The sequence below is a fragment of the Passer domesticus genome, chromosome 11, assembly GCF_036417665.1.
Source record: "Passer domesticus isolate bPasDom1 chromosome 11, bPasDom1.hap1, whole genome shotgun sequence".
NCBI lineage: Eukaryota > Metazoa > Chordata > Aves > Passeriformes > Passeridae > Passer > Passer domesticus.
Window position 1 is genome coordinate 3,858,523 of NC_087484.1, and position 23,883 is coordinate 3,882,405.

Sequence of the window (23,883 nt, forward strand, 5' to 3'; positions counted from 1 at the left end):
GAGCCAGCGTTATTTTATTTAAAGCCGCGGCGCGGCCTGGCAGGAATGTTAAACCCGTTTTATTCCGCAATTTCGCCAGCCGCCCCCGGCGCGGAGGCCGGAACTCGCGTCCCGGAAGCGGCGGCGGCGTCAGCGGGACATGGCGGCCTGAGCGCAGCCCGCAGCCCTCTCTCCGCTCCGCAGGTGCGCGGCGGCCGCGGCGCTCGGGCCGGGCCGGCGGGGCCGGGGCCGCGGGGGGACGGGGACAGCGGAGCCGCTCCGGGCGGGGCGGGCAGGGCGCTGCGGGCGCTGCGGGCTCCGTCCCGTCCGGCCGCGGGGCCGGCCCGGGGCGCCGCGGGGCTGCGGTCCCGCGCCCCGCTCGCCCAAAGGCCGGGCCCGGGACCGCGCAGGCACCGAGCGGGCACCGCTCCGCACCCCCGGTGCCGCTGCCCGGGAGCAGCCGCCCCGCGGAGTGAGCGCTGGGCCGCTGCCCGGGGCCCGGCTGTGACACGGTGTGGCAAGGAGCGCGCTTAGCCGGGCTAATCCCGGGAGCACACGGGCTCTGCCCGCGCTCCGCCGCTGGAACCGCAGCGCCCCGGCTCGAGCAGCAGCCACCATCTCACAGCTGCTGCCGGGCTGTCCCGAGTGAGCACGGGCAGGTCCGGACTCTGACTCTCTTAAGGCGTAAAAAAGGTGAAATCTTGCGTATAAATTGATTTTTTTTTTCCTTTTGCTTTCGCAGATCAGAAAGTGTCTGCAGCGCGTTCTCAAGATGCAGTATTCCCATCACTGTGAGCACCTGCTGGAGAGGCTGAACAAGCAGCGAGAGGCCGGATTCCTCTGCGACTGCACCGTGGTCATCGGGGAATTCCAATTCAAAGCGCACAGGAATGTGCTCGCCTCCTTCAGCGAGTATTTCGGGGCCTTTTACAGAGACGCATCTGACAACAACGTTGTCTTGGATCAGACTCAAGTGAAAGCTGATGGATTCCAAAAGCTCCTGGAATTTATTTACACAGGAAACTTAAACCTTGACAGGTAACGTGCTGTTAAAGGGGAATAGGGAAATAAAATTTGTGGTAAGGCACAGCTGGATTTTTTTGGTAATAAGATCTGGAGAAACAAATAGCAGTGGATGTGGTGGATATTAAAAACTTGAAGTTTGTCTGTTTGTGTGCTTTAAAATACCCCCTGACATGTCAGTGCCAAAATAAAGGTGTGTTGTCTGATATTTCACTGACTGATAGTTCCAGTCTCCTGCTGTTTGTGTCTGCTTTGGGGGAGATTAAACATCCTGCATGATTACCAGGAGAGGGAAGGACAAATGTATATCTGGGGGTGAATTACATTAGTCCTTTTTTCCCAAACACACAGGAACTGTGAATGTGGTAGAGTCCTAACTCTGAGGGATGGATGAGGATAGGCATGGTTTTAGGAGTAACATTTGTTAAAATTTGCGTGATCTGTTACTTAAAATTTTATGTTGCATTGCCCAAAAGGAGTCACAGAAAAAGTGTTTCCCCTTATTACTGCATTGATTTTGTGCCTGTTGTGCTGCTTCACATACAGTGAGGATGCTTTTTTCTTTGCAGTGCCTTTTTCTCAGCAAAAGAGATTTCTCTCTCATGAGGGAGGTGTGGCTATGTAGAAGTACCAAGTCCAGGATTTTTACTTCTTTCTCAATGTCTGATGTCAAATGCAGGTTTAAAAAGTTTTTGTTTCTGAAGTGTGGAAGCTCACACTCAATAATTTAAGTATACAGGTGCGGGGTGGTGTTTTTAACTTGCTACAGGCATTAACAGCAGCAGAGCTGAAGTTGTGCCAGTTACATATGAGCAGAACTGTGCAGGGTTCTTGATGTCCATCTGGGACTGCAGCAGGAGAGTTTCTGGATTTTCTGAGCAGGTGGGTCTCTGAAGGAGGAGGAAGGTGAAAGTACCAAGGAAGATGAAAATACCATTCTTGCCCAGAGAGAGCTGTTGGCTGTAGGTGACACCTGCCATGTTGTGCTGTGACCCTTCAGGGGCTGATGGAGCTGCCTGCAAAGTTTGATCTCCTCAGAGGTGGTGGGTGCATGAGTGACACCAGGAGGGTACCTTGAACCCAGCTCTCACACAGTACAAGATACTGAAACAGTTGTACTCATATGGGGAATAATTGTGGCAAGTTGTTTATTGTTACAATGAGGTTGTTTACCACAAATCTCTCTTTAAAGTGCTGTAAATTCATAAGTGAATTCATGGTATGTGTTGCCACCTTTTCCAGATCATTTTTTCCTAAACCATCAAGGCATGTGTGGCAGGAACTGAAAAATAGGGTGTAGTGGTTTAAATGAGGACTTCCTTGGTATTACTGGTTTCTGTGTGCAGCTGATATGGAATTAAGGTTGTTTGCAAATCGTTTTATAAAACAAGATTAATACCTGCCATGGAAGTGCTGAGGTGAATGCACTGCCAGTGAATTACCTGAGACCTTGGCCATTATGAAATGGTGTTTTATGTATTTTATTTTCCAGTGTTTTATCCCTTTGTGCTGTTATTTCAGAGCTGTTTGGACCAACAAGCCCATGTCTGGCCTCACCACCTTATAAGTTGATTTTTAACTTCAAATTCTACAAGAGGCATGTAACTAAAATAAAATCCCCAGTTTGAGGGTCTGCAGACCCCACTAGACATGGACCTGCAGTTCAGGAATAACTGACATTTTAGAGCCTTGTGGCACTTCAGCACCAGGAAATTAAATGTTGCTGTGTGTTCCTAAAGTTACATTTTCTGACAGTATAACTCTTCTGCAGCTCTGTGTCTGTTTGTGATACAGTTGGTGCAGAACAAATGTTTACTTTGTCCAGAATGTTTCACCCAAGTTTTGTTTCCTTGCAGCTGGAATGTTAAAGAGATTCACCAGGCTGCCGACTATCTCAAAGTGGAAGAAGTGGTCACTAAATGCAAGATCAAGATGGAGGACTTTGCTTTTATTGCTAATCCCTCTTCCACAGAGACATCCAGCATCACTGGGAATGTTGAAATGAACCAGCAGACCTGCCTTCTGACTCTCCGAGATTACAACAATCGGGAGGAGAAGGAAGATGCTGCTGCTGCAGAGCTGGTTCCACCACAGGCAAAGAAAGCAGCTTTAGAAAAGAAATCTCCTCAACCCAAAAAGCGAAAGAAGAATTTCAGCCCCCCCAAAAGCATGGAGAATAAATCCCTACACTGTCAGAACGAGGTAGCTGAGAACACATCCTTTGAGCTGTTTTTAGATGCAAATAAGCTGGCCACCCACATAACAGAGCAGGCTGCCCAGGGCAGTGACAACACAGAGCTGCAGCTGGCAGCGGTGGTGGAGAGCGAAACGCTGGCAGCTCAGGATATCCTGGCCCAGACCATGGCAGCCAAACAGAAACGGGGAAAGCCTCAGCAGAGCTGTGCCCTGAAGGAGCACTGCATGTCCAACATAGCCAGTGACAAGAGCACTTACCAGCTGGAGAGCTCAGGGGAGGAGCTGGACCAGAAGTTCTCCAAAGCCAAGCCGGTGTGCAACACCTGTGGGAAGGTGTTCTCCGAAGCCAGCAGCCTCCGTCGGCACATGAGGATACACAAAGGGGTGAAGCCCTACGTGTGCCAGCTCTGTGGGAAGGCCTTCACCCAGTGCAATCAGTTGAAAACACATGTAAGAACTCACACAGGTAAGCCACTGGCCGTGTCTCATGGGATGTGGAGGCCTGGGGTCACACACAGCCTGGGAGTGCAGGAATAGAAACATTCTGACTTCATCCTCTTGAAATTTTGTCATGCTGTGCATGCAGGGGTAGACCCAAATAACATGAAATGTTTCAGCATTTTTCAGTACTAAATCATAGTTTCAGTAGTATTAGTCTGAACATCTTGATTTCTAGAAAGACTTAGGAGAGCTGGCTGTCCTTTAGCTCTGTTGAGTGGTAGTGTCACAAAAACTACTGTCAGTAGAGCATGAAAAGCGAGCTATACTTGATATAAGAATTTCTGTTGCTTTTTTTTAAACTTCAAAACTTAATATAAGTTTGAGAACAGGAGTGGGGAAAAAAATACAGTCTTACAACTTGTCCCATAGGGTCTTCAAAAAAGGTAGGAGGTTGGCTGAATTACTACAACATTTGGGATTTTATTTCATAGATGTGCAGCTGAAATGTGTGGTGGTGTTATAATCTCTGCATTCAGTAACATTACCAGGAGCTTTTGTCATATCAAGCATCCAAGAGAAATAACTTGGGAGCACTTAAACATTTTAATCCAGCATGTCTGACTTAAAACGATGATGAACAACTAATTGCTGGAGCCTGGGAAGGTGTGCTTGTCTTTCCATATGTTCTGTATGTTGGGAAGCCCTGAGCAGAGATCACAGTTTTTCCAGGAAGCTGTGAAAATGTAGGAGATGTTGAGGAACAGCTGCAGGAGAATACCTTGCTCTTCCTGTGACCTAGGGAGAGACTTTCAAATTGTCAGCCAGGGTCTAAGCAAAGATTCACACATGAGGTGGAGCTTGATTGCAGGATTCAGGGACAGTGCTGGTAGGAATGCTGGCTGTACTTTGTACCTCTGAGGGTATTGTCCTGGGAACTTTTGCAAGAGTGGTCTTGGTTGCTCAATGCTAGATGTCTTTTACTTTTGAAGTCTTTATGTACCCTATTTACTCATGAGATTTGACTGTGCACTGCACAGAGTGGCAGAGAAAGGCATTTTTATACTTTCTAGGATGGCAAAGTTGCACAAGCCCTTACAGGAGACAATTCACCACTAAGAGGACATAAATAGAGAAGTGCCTGTAGCATTCTGCAGCAGACATTAATGAGAGATTAGGGAGCACTAGACTGTATATTGAAGACCTGTTGCCGTTGGACAAGCCAGATAAAACAGATGATTTGTTCATTTTAAATATTCAGAATTATGAACAGACATAACCAGCAAAGAGTCTGAAACTGAAGTGGCAGCATTCTTAAAATAATGTGGAGAAGCTGGCACTATTAAAAACATTCTTACTTTTTTTTTTTTTTTACCCAAACATAATGTGTTAAAAAATAGTCCAGTTATCCTCTGTGTTCTAGCACGTTCCACTTCAGTGGACTGATTACAGGATTTTCCAAGACGTAATATGTAAGAAGTATTAGAACAGACACCTGAGCTTTGGTCAGGTCATGAATTGCAAAGCTTTCTTATGTAAATACAGAGAGCACAGGGTGTTGTTTTTCACCAGGGGAGAAGCCATACAAGTGTGAACTGTGTGACAAAGGCTTTGCCCAGAAGTGCCAGCTGGTGTTCCACAGCAGGATGCACCATGGAGAGGAGAAGCCTTACAAATGTGATGTCTGCAACCTGCAGTTTGCAACCTCGAGCAACCTGAAGATCCATGCCAGGTAGGCACAAGTGAGATCCTGCAAGTGCTTATCCTTGGGTTTATTGAAACAGAAACATTTACTCCAGTGTGAGTAAGAGTTACAAATGAACGTGATTTCTGCTTCTTCTCTCGTGGGACTTCTCTCACAATGCCTAACAGAATAATTGTATGGGTGTGCTTGCTCATTAAGGAGGAGATTTGTGCTGCATGAATGTAGCACCAGCCTGATTCTGGTGTCCTTCTTTTAAACTACTTGTAGCACCAGAGAGTAGAGAGTTCTGTGGTGGGAAGTGAGAGAAGTTCTCACTGCCGTCTGCATGGGGATTTTGGCAGGCACAGGAATGATATTCCCATGTGAGGAATCATCATCTGATATTTCAGTACCCTGAAGTGCAAAGCATGCTGAGTTCCCGTGGTGCCTGTCACCTGAGCGGGGCCTGTGGTTCAGTTCAGCTGCCGTGGCAGCCACGGATGTGCCGTGAGTTTGCTGCAGGACCTGCTGCACTCAGCCGTCACCTGTCTGCTGTACCCGGGAGCGCTGGCAGGGGCAGCAGGGGCAGAGCCCTCCCTGAGGCCGGGCGGGTGCTGCCCAGGGCCGTGTCGTTGCAGGAAGCACAGCGGGGAGAAGCCGTACGTGTGCGACCGCTGCGGGCAGCGCTTCGCCCAGGCCAGCACGCTGACGTACCACGTGCGGCGGCACACGGGCGAGAAGCCGTACGTGTGCGACAGCTGCGGCAAAGCCTTCGCCGTGTCCAGCTCGCTCATCACCCACTCCCGCAAACACACAGGTACGGGCGCGTGGAGAGGGGCACCAACCAGCAATCCACCTGGGGATTGCCATCCAGCTCCTTCCTCACGCTGTTTTGCCTCTGATTCCGGTTTTGGGAGCGCTTTTTCTCATCGGGCATTATCTCTGTTTCGTTTCGATTTGTTCTTGATGTGTATTCTGGTTTATGTGTTGAAATAACAACGTGTGTTTCCTTTAGGAGAGAAGCCATATATCTGTGGCATTTGTGAAAAGAGTTTTATTTCCTCTGGAGAGCTCAATAAACATTTTCGGTCCCATACAGGTCAGTTTTCAGACAAGCTGCTTCCTGCACCATAAATTATAATCCACTTTTACACTTTTGCCTTAAAAATATGCTGTATTGGTCTGTACTTGAAAGTAGAACAGTTCCTTAATTTATGTATCTTTGGGTTAACATAATGTAAAGAAAATATTAATTAATTATTTTAATTGCCTTCAGAGTAGTATCTGTGCCACAGCGTAGGTGCTGATGTATGATCCAGGCTTTACTTAAAATGTTTGGGTCCTCTTGCTTTGTTTTAAACTGTTTAAACTGAGTATTTTAAAATATTCTAGAAATAATTTTGTTCTAATAGAGGCACAGACAAAATAAGTCTTACAAAGTTGTATTTCAAAATAGAACATTGAAATCTGTTATCTTGTGTCTCTAACTGTATTTTTTTCAACATCAAGATTGTTCTCACTGCCAAACCAATGTTTTTCAGGTGAAAGACCATTTATCTGTGAAATGTGTGGAAATTCCTACACAGATATAAAAAATCTTAAGAAGCACAAAACAAAAGTTCACACAGGTGAGTTTGTTGTGCAAAGAAAAGTTAAGAAACCACATCAGGCTCACTTGCCTTCCATGCTGAATTTTTGCTCATCCAGGGCTAAAATTAGAAACAAAGGAATTTTGGATAGTAGCTGTTTTTAGGGCAAAAAAACATCTGTATCCAGCTTTGTTCAGCTCTGCTCCATATTCCTTGTCCTCTGTCCATCCTTGTGTATTGACCATAAATGCCTTGCCTGTGCCATATGGAAGAGGGAATAAATGGTGTCTGTGTACATCTGGAATGGGAGGGAGAGGGTGAGAAAATGATGCATGTGCAGAGACAGTGTGGAATTTAGGAAAGCCCCAGTGCAGCAGGAAGCCAGTGCTGAGGGCAGGGCAGCCCTGAGTGTGGAGAGAGCCTGCAGAGCTGGAGGGGTGGTCTGGGAGAGCTGCCAAGACAGGCCAGGTCTCGTGGAGAGACAGCAGGCAGCCAGGAGTGCCTCAGCACTGGAGTAACAGACTTTGGAGCATGCTTTGGTAGAGGAAGGGTCAGATAGCTGATGTGGCTTAGTCACAGAGCCATCCAGGAGCAGTGGCTGGCTGTATTCCAGCAGGAAGGCATCAAGGAACCCACTAAAAGGGTTTCAGTTTAGGAATAGAAGGTAATTTTTCAAGTGACTGGATAAATGTATCCAGCTGGAATGGAGTTAAGAAATGTTGTCTTCCAAAGAAGTTTACAACAAAAGTTACATTGTACACTGCTGTTTCAGTTAAAGGAGAATGCTTGCATGTGGCTCTGGTTCTGAGATTTTCTGCAAAATCTCAAGGAAACTTCCATGATTACATTTTTTCCAAAGATACTTTGTTCACTGTGATGTTAAGGGTTTGTTATCGTCTGTATCATGCCAAGTAGAGATCAGGTTGGAATCCATCATCCTTCCAGTTGTCACACTACAAGCAGCAGCAGATGTGATTCCCAGGGTTTACACTGTACTTACAGCTGGCCTGGCTTTGCAGCACATGGAAACACCAATATCCAGCTGCCCAGGCAGCCTGTGACACACCAGGTGTTGGCTCTGACAGTCATTGGAAAGGGAATTCACAGAATCTGTGCATGAGCTTTTGAACATTTCTTTCTGGTTTTTTTTTTGTTGTTTTTTTTTCTGCAGGACCTGAAACTTCTCCTGATTCTACTGCACTTGATAATTCTTTCAATGAACAAGAATCCATTCAGAGCCAGAAAAGTCCTTTATCAGAGTCCATAGATGTGAAACCCTCTGAGATGTCTTTGGCACTTCCTCTCCCCATTGGGACTGAAGACCATCAGATGCTGCTCCCCGTGACAGGGAGCCAGTCCCCTTCATCAGAAACATTACTGAGATCTGCTGTGACAGGATATTCAGAACCTCAGTTCATTTTCCTGCAGCAGTTGTACTGACAGAGCAGTGCAGAGCCATCCAGGTAGTTTGGTAGCGAACTTGGAAATGTTTGGTAAGATGAACACAAACAACCAGTCGTGCTCTCTGAATTGGACGTGTTCTTTGTTTTTCTCTGTGTAAAGACACCTGTAAGGCATTTCCATTGTGCAGTGCTGGATTGTGCTAATCTACAATCAGATTTCTATTTGTGATTAACACTGATTTCCAGGAGATGATTCTGGCAACACACCTGCCTTAAGAATTCTCTGTTACATATGTTAATGTATGTTGGAGTTCTCTTCCCATGTTCCTGCTGATTTGATGTGTCACAGTGTCATTTGAGAACAGATACTTAAAGCCATAGTTGATAGTTTAGGAAGATTAACCCAGAGGCGTAGGGAGAAATCATAATTTGGATGTGTAAGCCTGCACTCCAAGGGGCTGGAATGATCCATGGTGAAGGCAGGTCAGTGCTCTGCTGAGGTGTTTGCCTAGATTTGCTGCTGGCTGCCAGAAGTGCCATCTTCAGGTGGAGCCTGACCCCAGAGGGAAAGGTTTGGGTGTATTTTCCTGACAAGAAAAACACAGGAGGGTTAATTTTTGTCTGAAGTGTGGCAAGTGGGAGGGTCCTAATGACATAGATACTCCTGGGTCTTCTTTCCAACAAATTGCCTTTGTTTGTTTGCTAGAAGTGAATCCAACATTGTTGTATCCTGTCCCAGATTTATTTTTCACATCCTTAAAACACATGGGTTTGGCACAAATAGCAACAAAAGGAGAATTGGGACATGCATGTTGTAGATGAGGCGAAAAGATGCAGTGAGTTAATTAGTGAGGCATGAATCAGAGCTTCATAATCCTTTTTTTTTGCTGTAGTGCTGCTTCTTGTGCTAGACAGGAGGTACAAAAGAGGAGATAAATCCGGCCCTTCACTGTGAAAATAAGAAGTGAACACTACATGAGGAGGTATTAAAGAATAATACAACAGAGCAGATTGATATTCTTCCAGGAAAGGTTTTGTTAGAGTTTTACTGATTTGTTTTAATTGAATTTTTGGTATTGCTTTACCTCTCATGTCACTTGTCCACAGTAACTGGACAAAACTAGTACCTAGCAAGGCCCAGGTAAAGACAGGCTTTGATACTAGCAACAGACATATTTAAAAAGCAACATTTTAATGTCTTGGTAAGGTCGTAAAAAGCTAGGTGACATTAGAAGTACTTTTCTACTCCGTTTTTCCAGTTTGTGCCATTAACAGTTGTAAGCATTATTTATGTAATCTTCAAACAGTAATGAAACAGTCATGATACTGTACCAACAATGCATTTAAAGCTGTCCTTTGTTGGTTATTTACTTGGTGCTAGCATTTATTTCCACCGATGCCTTGTGTCCAGACGCTGATAAATAGAAGAGCGTAGAAGATACCTCTGAACTGATTCCGTTCTACATGGAGTAATAATTAATCTGCACCTTAATTAAACAGACTTGTGAAAAATTTCTTGAAGGATTTCATTTAAAGAGTCTGAAAATTGTCCCTTGACTCCTGAGTGTGACTGTCATTTTTTTTTCTCTTCCTCCATGTTTGTATTTGTAAAGTAATAGACCTTCTGCTGTTTTGTGTTGATCATTTTAGGGGCATGTCTATAACCTGCTGCTTGGTCACATTTTATGCTTTAATATATAGTAGATTTGCTGATGAAGCCTACCATGGCCAGCAGGAGTACAGCCATGTCCAACAGGAACATCCCTAATTCAGGAATCTCTCACGCTGTCCCCACTGGAGACAGTTATTGCAGGGCCTTTAATTTCCCTGCTTGTCTGTCCCACAGTGCTTGTAAACAGCTGATGTTCATAATGCTGGCAAAAGACAAAGGATAAAGTTCTCTGGTATTTTATTTTTGGCGTTTCCCTTTGTCTCCCCTCTTGTCTCTTTCAGCTTCTGTTGTTGGTGTAGCCCCTGAGGGATTCCTCAGCCTTTTAAGACTGAAGAACCACAAAATCAGGATCTTGACTGTGTGTAGCTTGTACTAAGCTTCCTCTTTGCTGTCTCTCTCTGAAAGTACAGCAGAAATCTTGGGATAGACGTAGGTTTAGTCATGAATACTGAGAAAGAAAATGCTGTACAACTGATAACTTGCATATTTAAACAGCTTTGGAAGACAAATTAATGATATGCTGCTGGTACCTGAGGAAAAGCAGCTCAGGATAAACATCCAGGATAAATGACCAGGAGAGAGATTAGCTCTGGAGAGAAACCTAAACAATAACTACATTCCTACATAGAAAATGCATTCCACAACAGTGTTTGTTTGGACTGGTTTTATATTTCTAAAATTATAGCTTATTACTGTATTCTTAGATTTCAGACTTTTTTAAAAAATACAGTGCTTAGATTTATACAGGATTTGTTTAGATACTTATAACAGTAACAGTTGCTTTATTAGTCATTTAGTTTTCTTTATAGACAAGAAGATATTCATTATTTTTTACAAGACAACAATTTTAACCTTTCTTAATAGAATACACAGGCTTGTAGTTTTGTCTTGGAGCAATAATTTAGTGACCTGCACTCTTGAGTCCCCATCTGAAAATCTTGATTTTTAGTCTCATCTTTCGTGAAGATATCTCAGCTGCTGAGGTATGATCTCTACCAACTGTATTCATTTACTAGAATATAGATTTTAAATAAATATATATAAATATATATATATATATATTTGTAGGTGTGTTCAGGCTGTAGGTCTGAACCTACACCTGTACCCTTTGCCAATAGATGCATGGAAATCAGCTGCACATGTAAGTCCTAGGCTTAAGGGCTCTGGGTTCATTTTGAAGTACAAGGCTTATAACAGTATTGGTAATTTCTGTAAGGGATTAATATGGGAGAGCATGGAATCTTAGGCATGTGTCCTTGTAAAAGAAAAGAAGTAATTTCAATAATTCTATGAAGAGTAATACAAAGAATATGACATGTTTTGTTACTGCTGTTTCAGTCAATTTTGCACTGAAGTTGGTGCAAGTTTTGCCTGAATAGCTTATCTGCATCTCTGAATCTCTGAATTGACTGTTTGGAAGTACTTAGGTGAGAATAAATAGCTCCTTGTATCACATTTACTTCTAAATTAGTGCCCCAAGTAGGCACAAAGCATGACAACCTTTCTGAAATCACATGCTACAAAACAATTTTCAAGTACAGACAAGTCCCACATGAAGGATTTCAGGGCTGTGATCCCAGAGAGGCTCAATAAGCCTTGCAGAACTAAGTTCAGATAAGGAATAGTAACTGATTTTTTTGGTTAAATTATTTTTAAAGCATCTGCCATGTATATACAATTTTTCCTCTTTTATTTGTATATACCTCAACTCTCAATTTTATAATCCCCTGGGAAGGGAGGGAGTTGTACATATTTAGCCTGAAGTGTTTTATGTTAGACTTTAATAAACTTGTTTTATAATTTTCCCTCACCTTGTGTCTCCTGTTTATAACTGCAAGGGGTAGCACCAAAAGCAGGAGGGAACCAGTCAGACACAACCCCTGGCACCACCCTGCACGAGGACCATGGGGGGCCCTGGAGCACACAGTAGGATTTGGGGGAACCTCTGCAGCACCCCTGCCCTGCTGGATCAGTCACTTACCTTCATTTGCCTCCCCTCTAAAACTGGGGAGAAAATGCTGCCTTTCAGCAAGGTACTGTGAGGTCTAAAAGCTAAAAAAATGGATTTCAGAGCAGGGTTGTTCTTGCTTTAGCCTTTGAATAACTCAGAAGAACATGGCAAAAAGAATTTAGCCCATGTAAATTCAGTCATTCCAAAGAACACAAGATACATCTTCTAAGAATTTCAAGGTCAGAGGAAGGAAGAAGTAAGTCTCTGGCACAGGCTTCTTTAAGCAATACAGGTTTTGCACAAGTAATTGTTTTAGTTTCCAGGAAGCTGTTTATACAGAATTTGGTAGGAATTACTCTGCAGCCCTTTCTTACAAAGGAATATCAAAGAAAACTGTAAAACATGAGTTGTTTTTATGGATGTTGTCAGTAATGAAGAGGGCTTTATGGGCTGAACAAGCTGCTGTTAAACAAGGGTTCAGATAGAGTGCAAATACTTCAAACACATACACCAGCACTTTTAGATGCCATTTTACCTGATATATTTTGACTGTAATATTGTTGCCATGTCATCACATCACTAAAACCAAAATACTGCTGTTGGTAGAGTTGGGTACCTGTTACCACCTCAGATTAACAGATGTCATTCCCAAAAGTAAATTAAGACCTAATTTGAGCAGTGAAATTAGACTGAACTTCATCTATCTGACAAGGAAAAGAAAGATAATGGAAAAAAAATACCTGCCTGAGTCTTGTAGTGGTATTTATAGCAAGAAATTCTGTCATCAGTGTGTCAGTACTGACACTATCAGAGTGGCACTTGCAACGATCCAGAGCAGCAGCACTCAGAAAAGTACCAACACAGGCTTATCTAATTATTTCAAAATTTAGGAATTTGGAATTATTTTAGGAATTTAGGAAAAATCTGCTCATAGCAGATTCTTCTCAAACCATCAAGTTTGGTGTATCCCCAACTTTAGTTCTTGTTGCTGCATCCTTGCTGCTGAACAAGAGTTAAAATTCAAGCTCCTCTCTAGAGCTGGGTGTTCACAGGGTGATGTATGGACTTTGTGCTCAGCACAGTGGCTGCAGGCTGGGAGGGCCCTGTGCAGGTGTGCAGAACAAACATTCCTGCTCTGGGCTTATCCCTGAGGATACCAGGAGCTCTTGGAGCAAGAGCCTGAGTAATTTGTGTTTGGGAGTGGGGGCATTGAAAACAAAAACAACAAACCAACCAAACAACAACAAACCTCCACCTACACCAGCTCTCACAACTGCCCTGGTCATTTCAGCTGGGGAAGAGGTGTCCAAATGCCTTCCTGTTCCTACACTACCACAGAGATAATGCAGAGTCAGAGCAGCAGCAGTTACACTGCTGCTTCCCAGCTGTTTGTACTGAAATTACTTTCTTAGATTTTTTCCCCCTTATGCTTTGATAGTGTACATACAGTCACAGATCATTCTGGTACTTTATGCTAATATTTAACAGGTACATTTAGAGGGGCAGAGGACTGCATTTTGAAAGGATTGGAGCAAACTTCTGCTGTCCTGCTAGTTGACTTTTTCTGTTTAGGAACATAAACTAAGTCACTTCTGCAGGAATGAGCACTTATGCAAAGTCTGTCCAAACCATTGCACAATGTTTACCAATACATGCATATGTTGTCTTACTCATGCGTAGGAATTGCCACAGGGCTACAATGATACAAATGTTTTTAGGCAGTTTTCATGAGATGAGAAGAAATGATGGCATCAGATTTGGTGGTTTCTATTTGTAGTATGAGAAACAAGTACGTGCTACAATTTAAGCAAAATTCCATGTATATCCCAGCAAACTGGGTTCACCAGCTTTAAATTCTAGCATGGTTGTGGGTTAATGCTAAAGTTCACTTACCTTGGTTTAAAAAAAGTCACTACTGGAAGATCAAAAGGATGCAATTGCTAAGGAAAAGGAAAGAGTTCATGGAGAACAGTGCCAACAAATGGATTTACCCAAAGCTCTCAGCTCCAGCAGGAATCTGACTCTGCAGGACACCTGATCTGCGGCCCAGCAGCAGTCCTGGGTGTTGCTTTTGTCAGTGTGCTCTGCCTGGCTACAAACCTTTTCATAGTTACAGACTTTTAATAGATGGAGCATGATTTAGCAACAAAGTTTGAGGTCATTTGCTTGATACTTTCTCTCTGTTGCCATTTCAAGCAGGTGTAAATTCCTCCTAGACTCAAACCCCAGAGAAACAACAGGCAGCGATACTGACATAACCTATTTTACTAACAACCAGGTAGGGAAAGCTGAGGCTCGGGGAGGGCCCCGGGGTGCAGCCTTGCTCACAAATACTCCGAGCCCGCGAGGATTTCCAGGCTGGCGTTGGCGGCGCCGGGCGCCACGGCGGCGGAGCGCGGGCTCCAGTAGCGGTGCCTGGCCAGCCCGTGGGACAGCTCTGCCAGGAGAACCTGCCCGTCCACCTCGTAGGGAGCCACGTCTGTGCACTCCAGCTGCAGCCGGCCCACCGCGATCAGCTCCGAGATCGCCTGCGAGGGAGGAAAACAGGGTTGAACACCCGGGCTGCGGTGAAGGCTCTGCAGGCAACACAGGGCACTTCATCCCTTCAGAGTGCTGATCTCCAGGGAGTCTCATCCCAGCACCACCATATCATAACCATAAAAAGCCCAAATAAATCAAGTATCTTGTTCACTAATTGCTGTAGTCCTCCCAACAACAGAAAGACAAATGGGAACAATCAAAGCCCAGCCTTCTCAGATGAGTTCAGAGCCACACACTTACCACACAGGTGCTTCTATCAAGTTTGTTCCCCCAGATGTAAATATGGGAAAGTGTCATGTTGGAATGCATTGCCTGTGCAAGAGCTACAAGTCCTTTGTCAGTTATATTGTTGCTTACAACAGACAACCTAGAAAACAGAGAAAATGTGTGCCAAACCATAGAATTCCCACCTCTCAGTTAAAAATAAGAATTTAACTATGATTTAGTCTTATTGTTATATTTCATACATATATTGAACTTTTTAATTTATAATATAATAATTTATTTGTATCAAATCCAGTCCTACTCTAATATCCTTTTCAGGTTGCCAAAGGCAGTTGGCCTCTGGACTTGCTCTATTTCTCAAAGCACTTTCCTGACTCTTGCAACCAGGTTGTTCACTACTGAGTTCTTCAGTGTCAGTGACTTTGCTGCTTGGTGGCCAGGTCTCATCTCTAGTCTGCTTTGAAGCCCAAGCCTTGGCATTTATCCAGGCTAAGCTTTGATCTATGTGGAGTGTCAGTTATTTTTATATTAGTGAACCTGCAAGGCTCTCAGAGGCACCTCGCAGCCACCACCTCCTCAGTCTGCTACTTAAAACTAATGGCTTCAGGTAACACCTTTGATCAGCTTTCATGTCCTGCCGGCGGGGGTTTAGCGCGGCTGCAAAAGACACCCTGATGGAAAGATTACAGCTCTTCTGGGTTCACCCGGAAGCGAACTTCAACAGAGGATTTTCTTAAGTGTTGGAAGATCAGAACCAACAAATATAGTGCCTTATCCCAGCGTGGAATCTGATTATCTCAAAATTCTGAAGGCCTACAGCTCTTGTTTTCGTTTGCGCACCACAGGGACCTGCGCTTCAAAGACGCAGAAAGAAGGAACAGATCAAGTGCCTCACCTCTCGCTCTCCCAGAGCGACTGTGAAAGCTGTGAGAGCTCTGAGCACACCTGGGGCTCACCTCCAGCACCCCAGGGTGTCTCACAGGTCTTGGAGCACCTCACATGGCAGCAGAGACCGATACTTAATAAAGAAATCCCACCCAATCTTTCACGGGCTTTTTTTCCCCAAGAAGGAAAAATTGTCTAAAACATTTGGAACTTCCTGAGTTCCTTCCTATTTTGATCAACATGAAGACGCAGAGCTGAGATGCATTTCAGCCAGTGCAAAGTGCAGGTTGCTTACCTGCAGTCTCTGGGGGAGCTGTGCAAATACTTACGCCTTCAGAGTCCTGTTCCGCGTTGCCAAGGCCTCACTCAGGTAAATGGCTCCAACGTCTTCTATTCGGTTTGCACCGAGATCCAGGATCTCCAGGGTCTGGTTCCTTTTTAGTAGCTCTCCCAAAAATTTCACACCATCACAGATTATGTTATTACTGAAAGATAAATGCTTTTTTTTTTAATTTTTAAGTTGCTAAGAAAATGAGTTTCTAATGTGCCACATTTAATCACTCTCACCAGCTAAGGTCAAGGTATCTCAGGCTGGAGTTTTCATACAGGGCATCACACAGTCGCTCTACACCAAAGTTTTTCATTTCATGCTTGCCCAAATGTAGTTCCACAAGAGAAGAATTACTCCTCAACATCCGAGCTATATGAACTGTGGTCTCTTCCTAGAAAGATACACTAAATTTTATTAAGCTGGACTTTAGGATAAGATACAGTTGTGCCTCAGTAAAAGGGAGTTATGCAACTAACTGCAAGATGTGGTCATCAGTAGTGTTCTGTTCTGTATGTTGTATAAAAATAATCACAAAAAAACATGTTATGATAAAGCTAAAAATTAAAAAAAAGAAGAAAATTACTATAGGGATATTTGCAGTTTTACAATACTCTCTATATCCCTGCAAATATAAGTGAAGCATCAACATTTAATTATGTCTAATCAATTTCCCTCTCTGCTATTGCTCTTAAAAAACTGAATATTTGAGTCAGTCTTTGCTAACATTAGAAAGTATTTTGTAATGATGCAAATTATTTCATACAAGAATGAATTGGTCAAAGTTTTTACTTGATCTTGGAGATCTTTTCCAACCTTAAAGATTCTGTTAATTGTATGCAAAAGAAACAGGACTTCTATGGTAAAAAATATGTCCTACCACTCTAAGGCAAAGGAAGTTTGTTCAAAGTTGTCCTGTTTAGTTAAGAAATTAACTGACTGAATACTGTGAGTCAAAAGTAAAGGAAAATCCAGAAGCCTCAGAAAATTATAGAGCAGAAGGTAGAAACAATGACAAATAGAGTCTCTGACAGTCCAGACCAGGTCCTTACTGTCACCAATAGCTGCAGTTTAAATTGACTTCCAGAGCTGGGGTTAGGCAGATCAAGCCCAGCCTTAGAAAAGAAACAACTAAAATCTGTTCAAACGGTGAAATTTACCTTTGGGAATTGAGGAGGATCTGGCTTTCACAACAGTTTAATTTCATTATCCTGCCATCAGGAAAACACTGATCCTGTCCCAGACACCTGAGAACTGCTGCCAGGCAGGTGACTCCACCTGCACCTAGCTCTGCAGCAGCACCAGCCATGCACACAGTGAGACAGCAAAGCCACTCAGCCCAGAGAATGTGGGAATTGCTGCAGTGTTTTTCTTCTTTAGGCTCAGGTAAGCAGCATCCTTTGTGCTCCCCCTCGTTTCCTGCTACACAGCATGGCTCCCTCAGTTTGCTGAACAGTGCAGGAAATTCCATTTTCTAACAGCAGAAGGAATATTTGCTTCTCCAACACCACCCCCTCTCCATAAGCCCATTTTTAAATAAATGTACCAACAAAGAAATTGTTAAAAATTTAACCTTCTAGTCAAACAGGTGCAGTCAGTGACTGCACAAAACTTGTTTCAGAAAAATATTCCTGCAACCATTTTCACCCGTTTGTAATGAATTCCAGAGAGCTGTGTAGTCCAGATGTCCATAAATACATCAGTACTGACTTGCCTTTTGCCCCTCTCTCTGAGCTGACTCCACAGTCACTCACATACCTGTTGGCTGGATAGCAAAGGACGATTTAGGTTTATGGCTTTGAGTGATTTGTTCTGAGTCAGAGCTATGGCTGTTGCTACCAGACACTGCAGGCCCTGGAAATGAAAATAAACTCTTTAGAGAAATCTGTTAAGTGTATAGATCAAGATGCCAAATTGCCATTGCTATTATTTCTGCCTTCATCTACTCTGGAGGTAGACAGATAGGACTACAATAGGCAACTGCTTACAGACACAACAGATTTTCTGATAATAACAATGCCAACTGCCAATGGAATAGCAGAGTGAAATTAGACTAAGTAGTACAAATGACTTGGCAACTCAGAAAATAAAATGCAAGAATTATGGATCTCAAAAATACTTGTCTATTCAATTGATCCTATATTTTGATTTCCCTGACTTATGAGGCAAAATCAGCTTATGTGTGTTCCCCTAATATTTATCCACCAGGTAGATTCATATTTAGTATGAATCAGGCAAATTTAGATTTTTTTTTTTAAATATCCTTCTAATTTGGCCTCTATTTTATATTTATGCTACTTTTCAAGTAGGCTGGGCTGTACCCAAAGCCCTCTCATTTTAAACCAACTTTATCAACTCCCTACCAAGCACACACATACCAAGCTTTTGAATAAATCCTACAGTGCCTACACTTCCCTCATTCATGTATTCATGACACCTTCACACTTTCTGAGGGCTATTCCCCCTTCTGGTTCAGAAGCAAATTCTGAATTTCCAGGAGACAAATATAGGATTTTAAAAGCAATCCACAACTTCCAGAGTCTCGCTGTGCCCAGTGCAGGAAGTCAGTGCCCAGCTCCAGGAGGAGCCACATTGTCCAAGAGTAAATTGGGTGCTTTTCTGCTCAATTCAGCACTGCTGTGCTTATGTCCTTTATGGGTCAAGCTCTGAGAGAAGCAGCAGAGCTATGGGATGAGTGACTTTCAGGGGTTGCAGCACTGCTCACTTCAGAAGGAAAAGATTCTCCAGGGAATGAGAAGTCCATTCTTCAAAATGAATTATAGAGGACTTAGCTCAACAGAAATGAACAGCAGAAAAAAAACCTCAGAAAATGTGCAAGCCAAGCACTTGAATTCCTAGGGAGACACAGTGGCTCTAAAATATCCCCAGTTCTGACTTCACAGGTGCTTTATGCAGTGTGCCTTTCCAAGCACACATTGCAGTATTATATATTCTGTTACCTCTGGCTGTCACAAAATCAATGACAACAGATGGCAGTTCCCCCTAATTAAGCACTGCAGGACCCTTGTAATACCCTTGAAAGACTTATGTCTTATTGCTGATAATTTTACTGGGTTACTCACCACATCACAGTCTCCAAGATCCAACTTCTCTAAGGTTGAGTTAATTTTTAACATTGAGGCAAAGAACATCCCACCTTGGTTTCTTATTTTGTTTCCAGTCATTCTCAGGTGCACAAGACTTTGATTGCTCTAAACAAAATTTAAAAAATATACATATTCCTTTAAGATGGCCTGGAAAACAACATTGTCCTGTTTTTTTCATGTGAATTCTGCTGGTTATCACACAGAGACAAAACAACCTTCCAGAAGAATTGTGTCCAAGTGATAACACTGGCTCAGCTCTTGGCTCAGGCTCCCCTCAGTGGCACCAAATATGAGAGTCTGAAAGCAAAACGCCTCTATTTGAAAACTTTTGTTTCTTCCAAGTTCATGAATTTCATCACACTCATGAAAATAAACCAGGCAAATATTTCTGCCTAAATTGGCATCTGAGATGCAAATTGCTTTAATACTAATTTAAATCTGGTAAGCCTTGTATGAGCCCAGCATTGTACATCTACTGCACAGCCGTAGTGTTTTGGAAGCCTGTCAAATTTAGTTGAAATCAGTTCAGGGTTCAAAGACTGTTAAGGAGGAAGAAAGAGCTCATGTGAGTCTCCTTTCACAAACACAACAAATCTTACATACAAGCCTCATTTCCTTGGGAAACCACATTAAAAATAACAAACTTGGGTTTGTGGTGCTGCTGTAAGGCAAAGTTTTGAAAACATGTCTCAGACATCTTGAATCAAGTCAAATGTTGATGTCAAAGTACAGGCAAATTTAATTTAATTTTTTCAAGGAAAAAAAAAGGAAAAAATTATGGCATTGTATATCCTGTAGCATAGCATTTTTCACACAGAAAAACCCAGCTGCAATAGTTGTGCTTTTTAGACATAGACAATTATGCATTTTTATAGATAATGAAGTCTTAATGGCAGCACAGTGCAACTTTCTCTTGTGTGAAATCTGGTTTCTGAAGTGTGCCTTGGGAAACCAGGCAATCCCTGTGACACAGCAACATGCTGAATGGAGCAAAGACAGAGGCTCCTTTCAGCCAGCTCTGACGTTGGCAGCACAGCCAGTGCTGGTCATCAAAAGCAGAAAGATCAAAGGAGATGCCATTGCCTAAATCTCCCAGGCAAATACTCACATGGAGTGCTCCTGCTATCAGCTCTGCCCCACTTGTGCCAATGTCATTGAACATCAAGTTCAGATACTGCAGAGAGGAGTTTTCCTTGGGAGCAAACAAAGAAGGAAGCAAACATTTTTTTGTTTTTGGTTTTGGGTTTTTTCCCCCAAAACACAGCTGTATTTTCCAAAAAGGAGATATACATACACAACTCTACCCTTTGCAGCATTTCAGGCAGCTCATGAGTTGGAGAAGTAGCTAAAGAATGCCAAATTATGTCAGGTGATGAGGACAAGATATAAGTCATGGGGAGGTCCCTCATGGGGCCTGAGGAACCATCCAGGAACCCTGTGCATGAGGCAGGTGGGCTAGCTCAGATGCACAAATTCAGGCATTTTGTGAACCTAACAGTGCCCCTCAAATTCTAGGAACACAGGCACAGGGTGACAACTCACTATTTACCACCTGTATCCCAGTGCTTACACTGACAAAAAGGCTGCATTAAAATTCCCTATGTTTAGGCCTATAAAAAGACTAACAGAGATGATAAAATAGCTGAAACAAAGGCCACAACCATTACCCCCTTTTTTAAACTGAACTGTGAGCCTAAAAGCCCCATAGTTTATTCCATCATTCTTTTCTCAGGAACCACAGCCAAATATCCAAAGGCCTTCTACCAGAAATTAAAAATCTCCACAGACAATACAATCTGATGTTCTAGTAGAATGGATTGGGAAGTGATAGTGAAAGATATTGGAATTTTGCCAAACCAGCTCGTTCTTGTCCTCAATATAAATATTACTATAGAGGAATAAATTACAAGTTGCTGAAAGATAAGCATCTCTTGGCACCTGGAGGAATGTTGCCATGGTCTTTGCTCCAGCATCAGTCAATAAATTATAGGCAAGATCCAAACCTGAAAAAGATGAAGAATAAGGAACGTGACAGATGCATATCTACATTGAACTGATCTCTGAAGAAAAAGTAACAAAGATGAACTAAGGCTGAAATCAAGACTGCTCAGGTTTTCTTGTATCAGCACAGCCATGTCAAACACACAGGGAATAAACCTTACCTGTGACAAAGGCAGCTTGGCCTAAGACAGAGACAAGAACTCCAAGATCATCATCTGTAACTCTCGGCACAGGCACCAGATGATTATTTCCAGCTAATTTTAATGTAATTCCTTTTGTACTTCTGCAGTAACATAAAAATGTAAGCACATGGGGAGAAGTAAAATGAAGTAAATTTGTCCCTAGACAAATGAATTTTCTCAGATCAGAGGTGTGCCCATGTCTGCCCTCCCTGTCTCTGCTTTGGTAATACCACCACATGTGATCCAGGCAGTACCTCAGCACTGCCCTTTCTGAAGGCATTGCTCAGCACTGAAACAGGAATAATCAAGATGAGGGGAAGGCAGATGGAAATAAAGATTATGTCAGAGGTTACCTCATCATCTTCTTTTTACTTGTCCTCTTTTCTTTATTTACTTTATTCTGCCCTCAGGATCAAAACCTGACACAAGCCATTTCATTTTCTCAGTTTTTTCCCCCTAAAGGGCAATTAACTTTGATCCCAGCACCGTCCATGAGAAGAAGCAGTACCCAGACCCTTAATGAGACAGAATTTAGGTGGTTAATAACTTGGCAGGATTCAGAGACAACTCAGGGAAGCATGACCAGCTGGAAGGTAACTGAATGCAGCTGAGGCTTTTTAAACAGGAGTGAGACACAAAAAAGGGGGTTAGGATGACTAAACTCTGGGTTTGGCTTCTTTAGGGGACAGAAAGGCACCGTCCTGTATATTTTTCACTTTTTTTGATTTCACTGCTTGTAAAGCTGCCCAGAAAGGATATATAGCTACAAACTTCTGCCAAGATGATGTCAAGATGAGTCAAACCAGAACTTCAGCAGTAAATGTTAAATTTGATTTGTGTTTAAGCCTGAAACTGCATGAACTTTGCCATTTTTCAATTCCTCATCCTGCTACCCCGTTTAAGGCTTTCAGAAGCATCTGAAACACCCCGTTTGTTATTTTCTTACATTTCTTCATTTTTATCAGCTTCTTGAAGCACACGAGCAATGAAGGGGTTTTCAGGCTGGCTCAAATCTTGACAGGCCTGCACATAGCACAGGTGAAGATCTGGAAGAACCGACATGACCTGCAGGAAAACAAAACCAAGCGTTATTGTATCTTTTTGGCAGCCTAGCAACCAGGAAGGACCTGCGTAGCAATACAAATGGGCTCGGTCTGGAAAGGGTTACAGCTCGCGGTTTGGAGTAACAGATTCAGAAAAAGCTTCAGGAAAACGGTGGGTGTGTTTTCTATGCGCTGTACTTGGTTAGAGCACCGTGCTAATTATACCAAGGCAGGCCATTCACTTCAGAATTTAACTTGATTATTCTTCTTCCAGCTCAGCATATTCTGTAATAAACCCAGCATATTCTGTAATAAACCCAGAGATAAAAGTATCTGAGCTAACAGAGAAGTGATCCCTGTGGCAGCTGAGCCCCACAGGCCTTACCTGAGCAATGCCCACCTCTCTCGTGTCCCCAGCTCAGCCCGCGGTGAGTTCGGTAACCGGGCTGCTCCGAGCTGAGCTCGGTAACGGAGCCCGTGCCCAGGGAGGGTATCCCGGAGCCCGTGCCCAGGGAGGTGTCCGGAGCCCGTGCCCAGGGAGGGTATCCCGGAGCCCGTGCCCAGGGAGGGTGTCCCGAGCCCGTGCCCATGGAGGGTATCCCGGAGCCCGTGCCCAGGGAGGGTGTCCCGAGCCCGTGCCCAGGGAGGGTGTCCTGGAGCCCGTTCCCCTGGAGGGTGTTCCCGAGCCCGTTCCCCTGGAGGGTGTCCGGGCTGGCAGCAGGAGGCAGTGAGCGGGGGCTGCCAGGAGCCCCCCGGGTCCCTCCCCTGCGCGGCGCTGAGCTCCCGGTGCTGCCCAGACCCTGGGCACGGAGCTGGTCTCTGAGGAGCCTTTGCAAAGCTGTCCATGGTTACACGGATCGGCTGCTCCTTCAGAGATGCCTGTGCTGGCCTTTTCCAGCAAATAAATCCCTCTGGTGATTTCACCGCTGCGCTCCTGGGCAGGAGGGGGTGGCTCCATTTTCCTGCACTGCAGCACTGCCAGGAGCTGTCTGTGCTGGTCTGTCTCGTAATCTCCTGCACAAACTTCCCCCAGGTTTGAAGAATCTCCCTGACACGAGGGCACTCAGCCTGTCTGGACAACCTGGAGGAGATCCCACACCAGCTCTGCTGCTGGCTTTCCCTTTCCCGTGTTTATGGGAGGAACACCACGTTGCACACTGCACCTGCATCCCCCACCAGGTTAATCAGTGTCAGGATGCTAGATTTGAGTGAAAAATGCTCTGATGCTTTTCCTAAAGGAACGTGCACTATGAAAAATGTATTTTTTCCTTTGTTTTACTTTTTATTTTATTGATACCTCCCTTTTGCACAATCCAAGTTCTCCATTACAGCCAAGTGTCACTTTTCCCTACCACAGTGAGAAGGGACATTGCACTGGTCCACGCCCAAGCCTGGGTTCCTCATTATCCTTGGCATCTCAGTATTCAGGCAGAAAAAAGCAAGAACGTGGAAACACTAACCTTTGTGTTGAATCATAAAGATGGAATCCTGACTGGAGGGACTGCTGCAGTTTTTCACATCTTTTTTTTTTTTCTGTGTACACTGGGAAAATAAGAGCTGCATTTGCACAGAATTAATATGTCACAAAGTGAGCAAAGGGCAATTAAAAAATGGATGTGATATTGTTAATGTCTTT

At 43.8% G+C, this 23,883-nt stretch overlaps 2 protein-coding genes across 7 annotated transcripts; one reads left to right on the plus strand and one right to left on the minus strand.

Annotated features, from left to right (window-relative positions):
* The first annotated feature begins 93 nt into the window (after positions 1-93).
* On the plus strand, positions 94-11,794 carry MYNN (myoneurin). The gene is made up of 8 exons (XM_064385197.1): positions 94-183; positions 722-1,017; positions 2,859-3,664; positions 5,209-5,368; positions 5,959-6,137; positions 6,336-6,419; positions 6,862-6,948; positions 8,081-11,794. Exons 2-8 carry the CDS (start codon positions 752-754, stop codon positions 8,347-8,349), a joined length of 1,851 nt encoding a protein of 616 aa, XP_064241267.1. The 5' UTR covers positions 94-183; positions 722-751; the 3' UTR covers positions 8,350-11,794.
* LRRC34 (leucine rich repeat containing 34) lies at positions 8,940-23,689 on the minus strand. Of its 6 annotated transcripts, none has more exons than XM_064385206.1 (11): positions 23,137-23,686; positions 22,151-22,269; positions 21,184-21,305; positions 20,960-21,024; positions 20,130-20,213; positions 18,998-19,126; positions 17,673-17,768; positions 16,154-16,308; positions 15,916-16,071; positions 14,717-14,843; positions 8,940-14,463 (listed from the first exon to the last, which is right to left on the minus strand). In XM_064385206.1, the coding sequence occupies exons 1-11, from the start codon at positions 23,203-23,205 to the stop codon at positions 14,260-14,262; spliced, it is 1,326 nt and encodes a 441-aa protein (XP_064241276.1). In that variant the 5' UTR covers positions 23,206-23,686; the 3' UTR covers positions 8,940-14,259. The 6 variants fall into 6 exon arrangements, with proteins under 6 accessions (XP_064241276.1, XP_064241278.1, XP_064241277.1 ...); XM_064385208.1 differs by lacking the exon at positions 23,137-23,686 and adding an exon at positions 22,648-22,820; XM_064385207.1 differs by lacking the exon at positions 23,137-23,686 and adding an exon at positions 22,633-22,818.
* Positions 23,690-23,883: the final 194 nt, after the last annotated feature.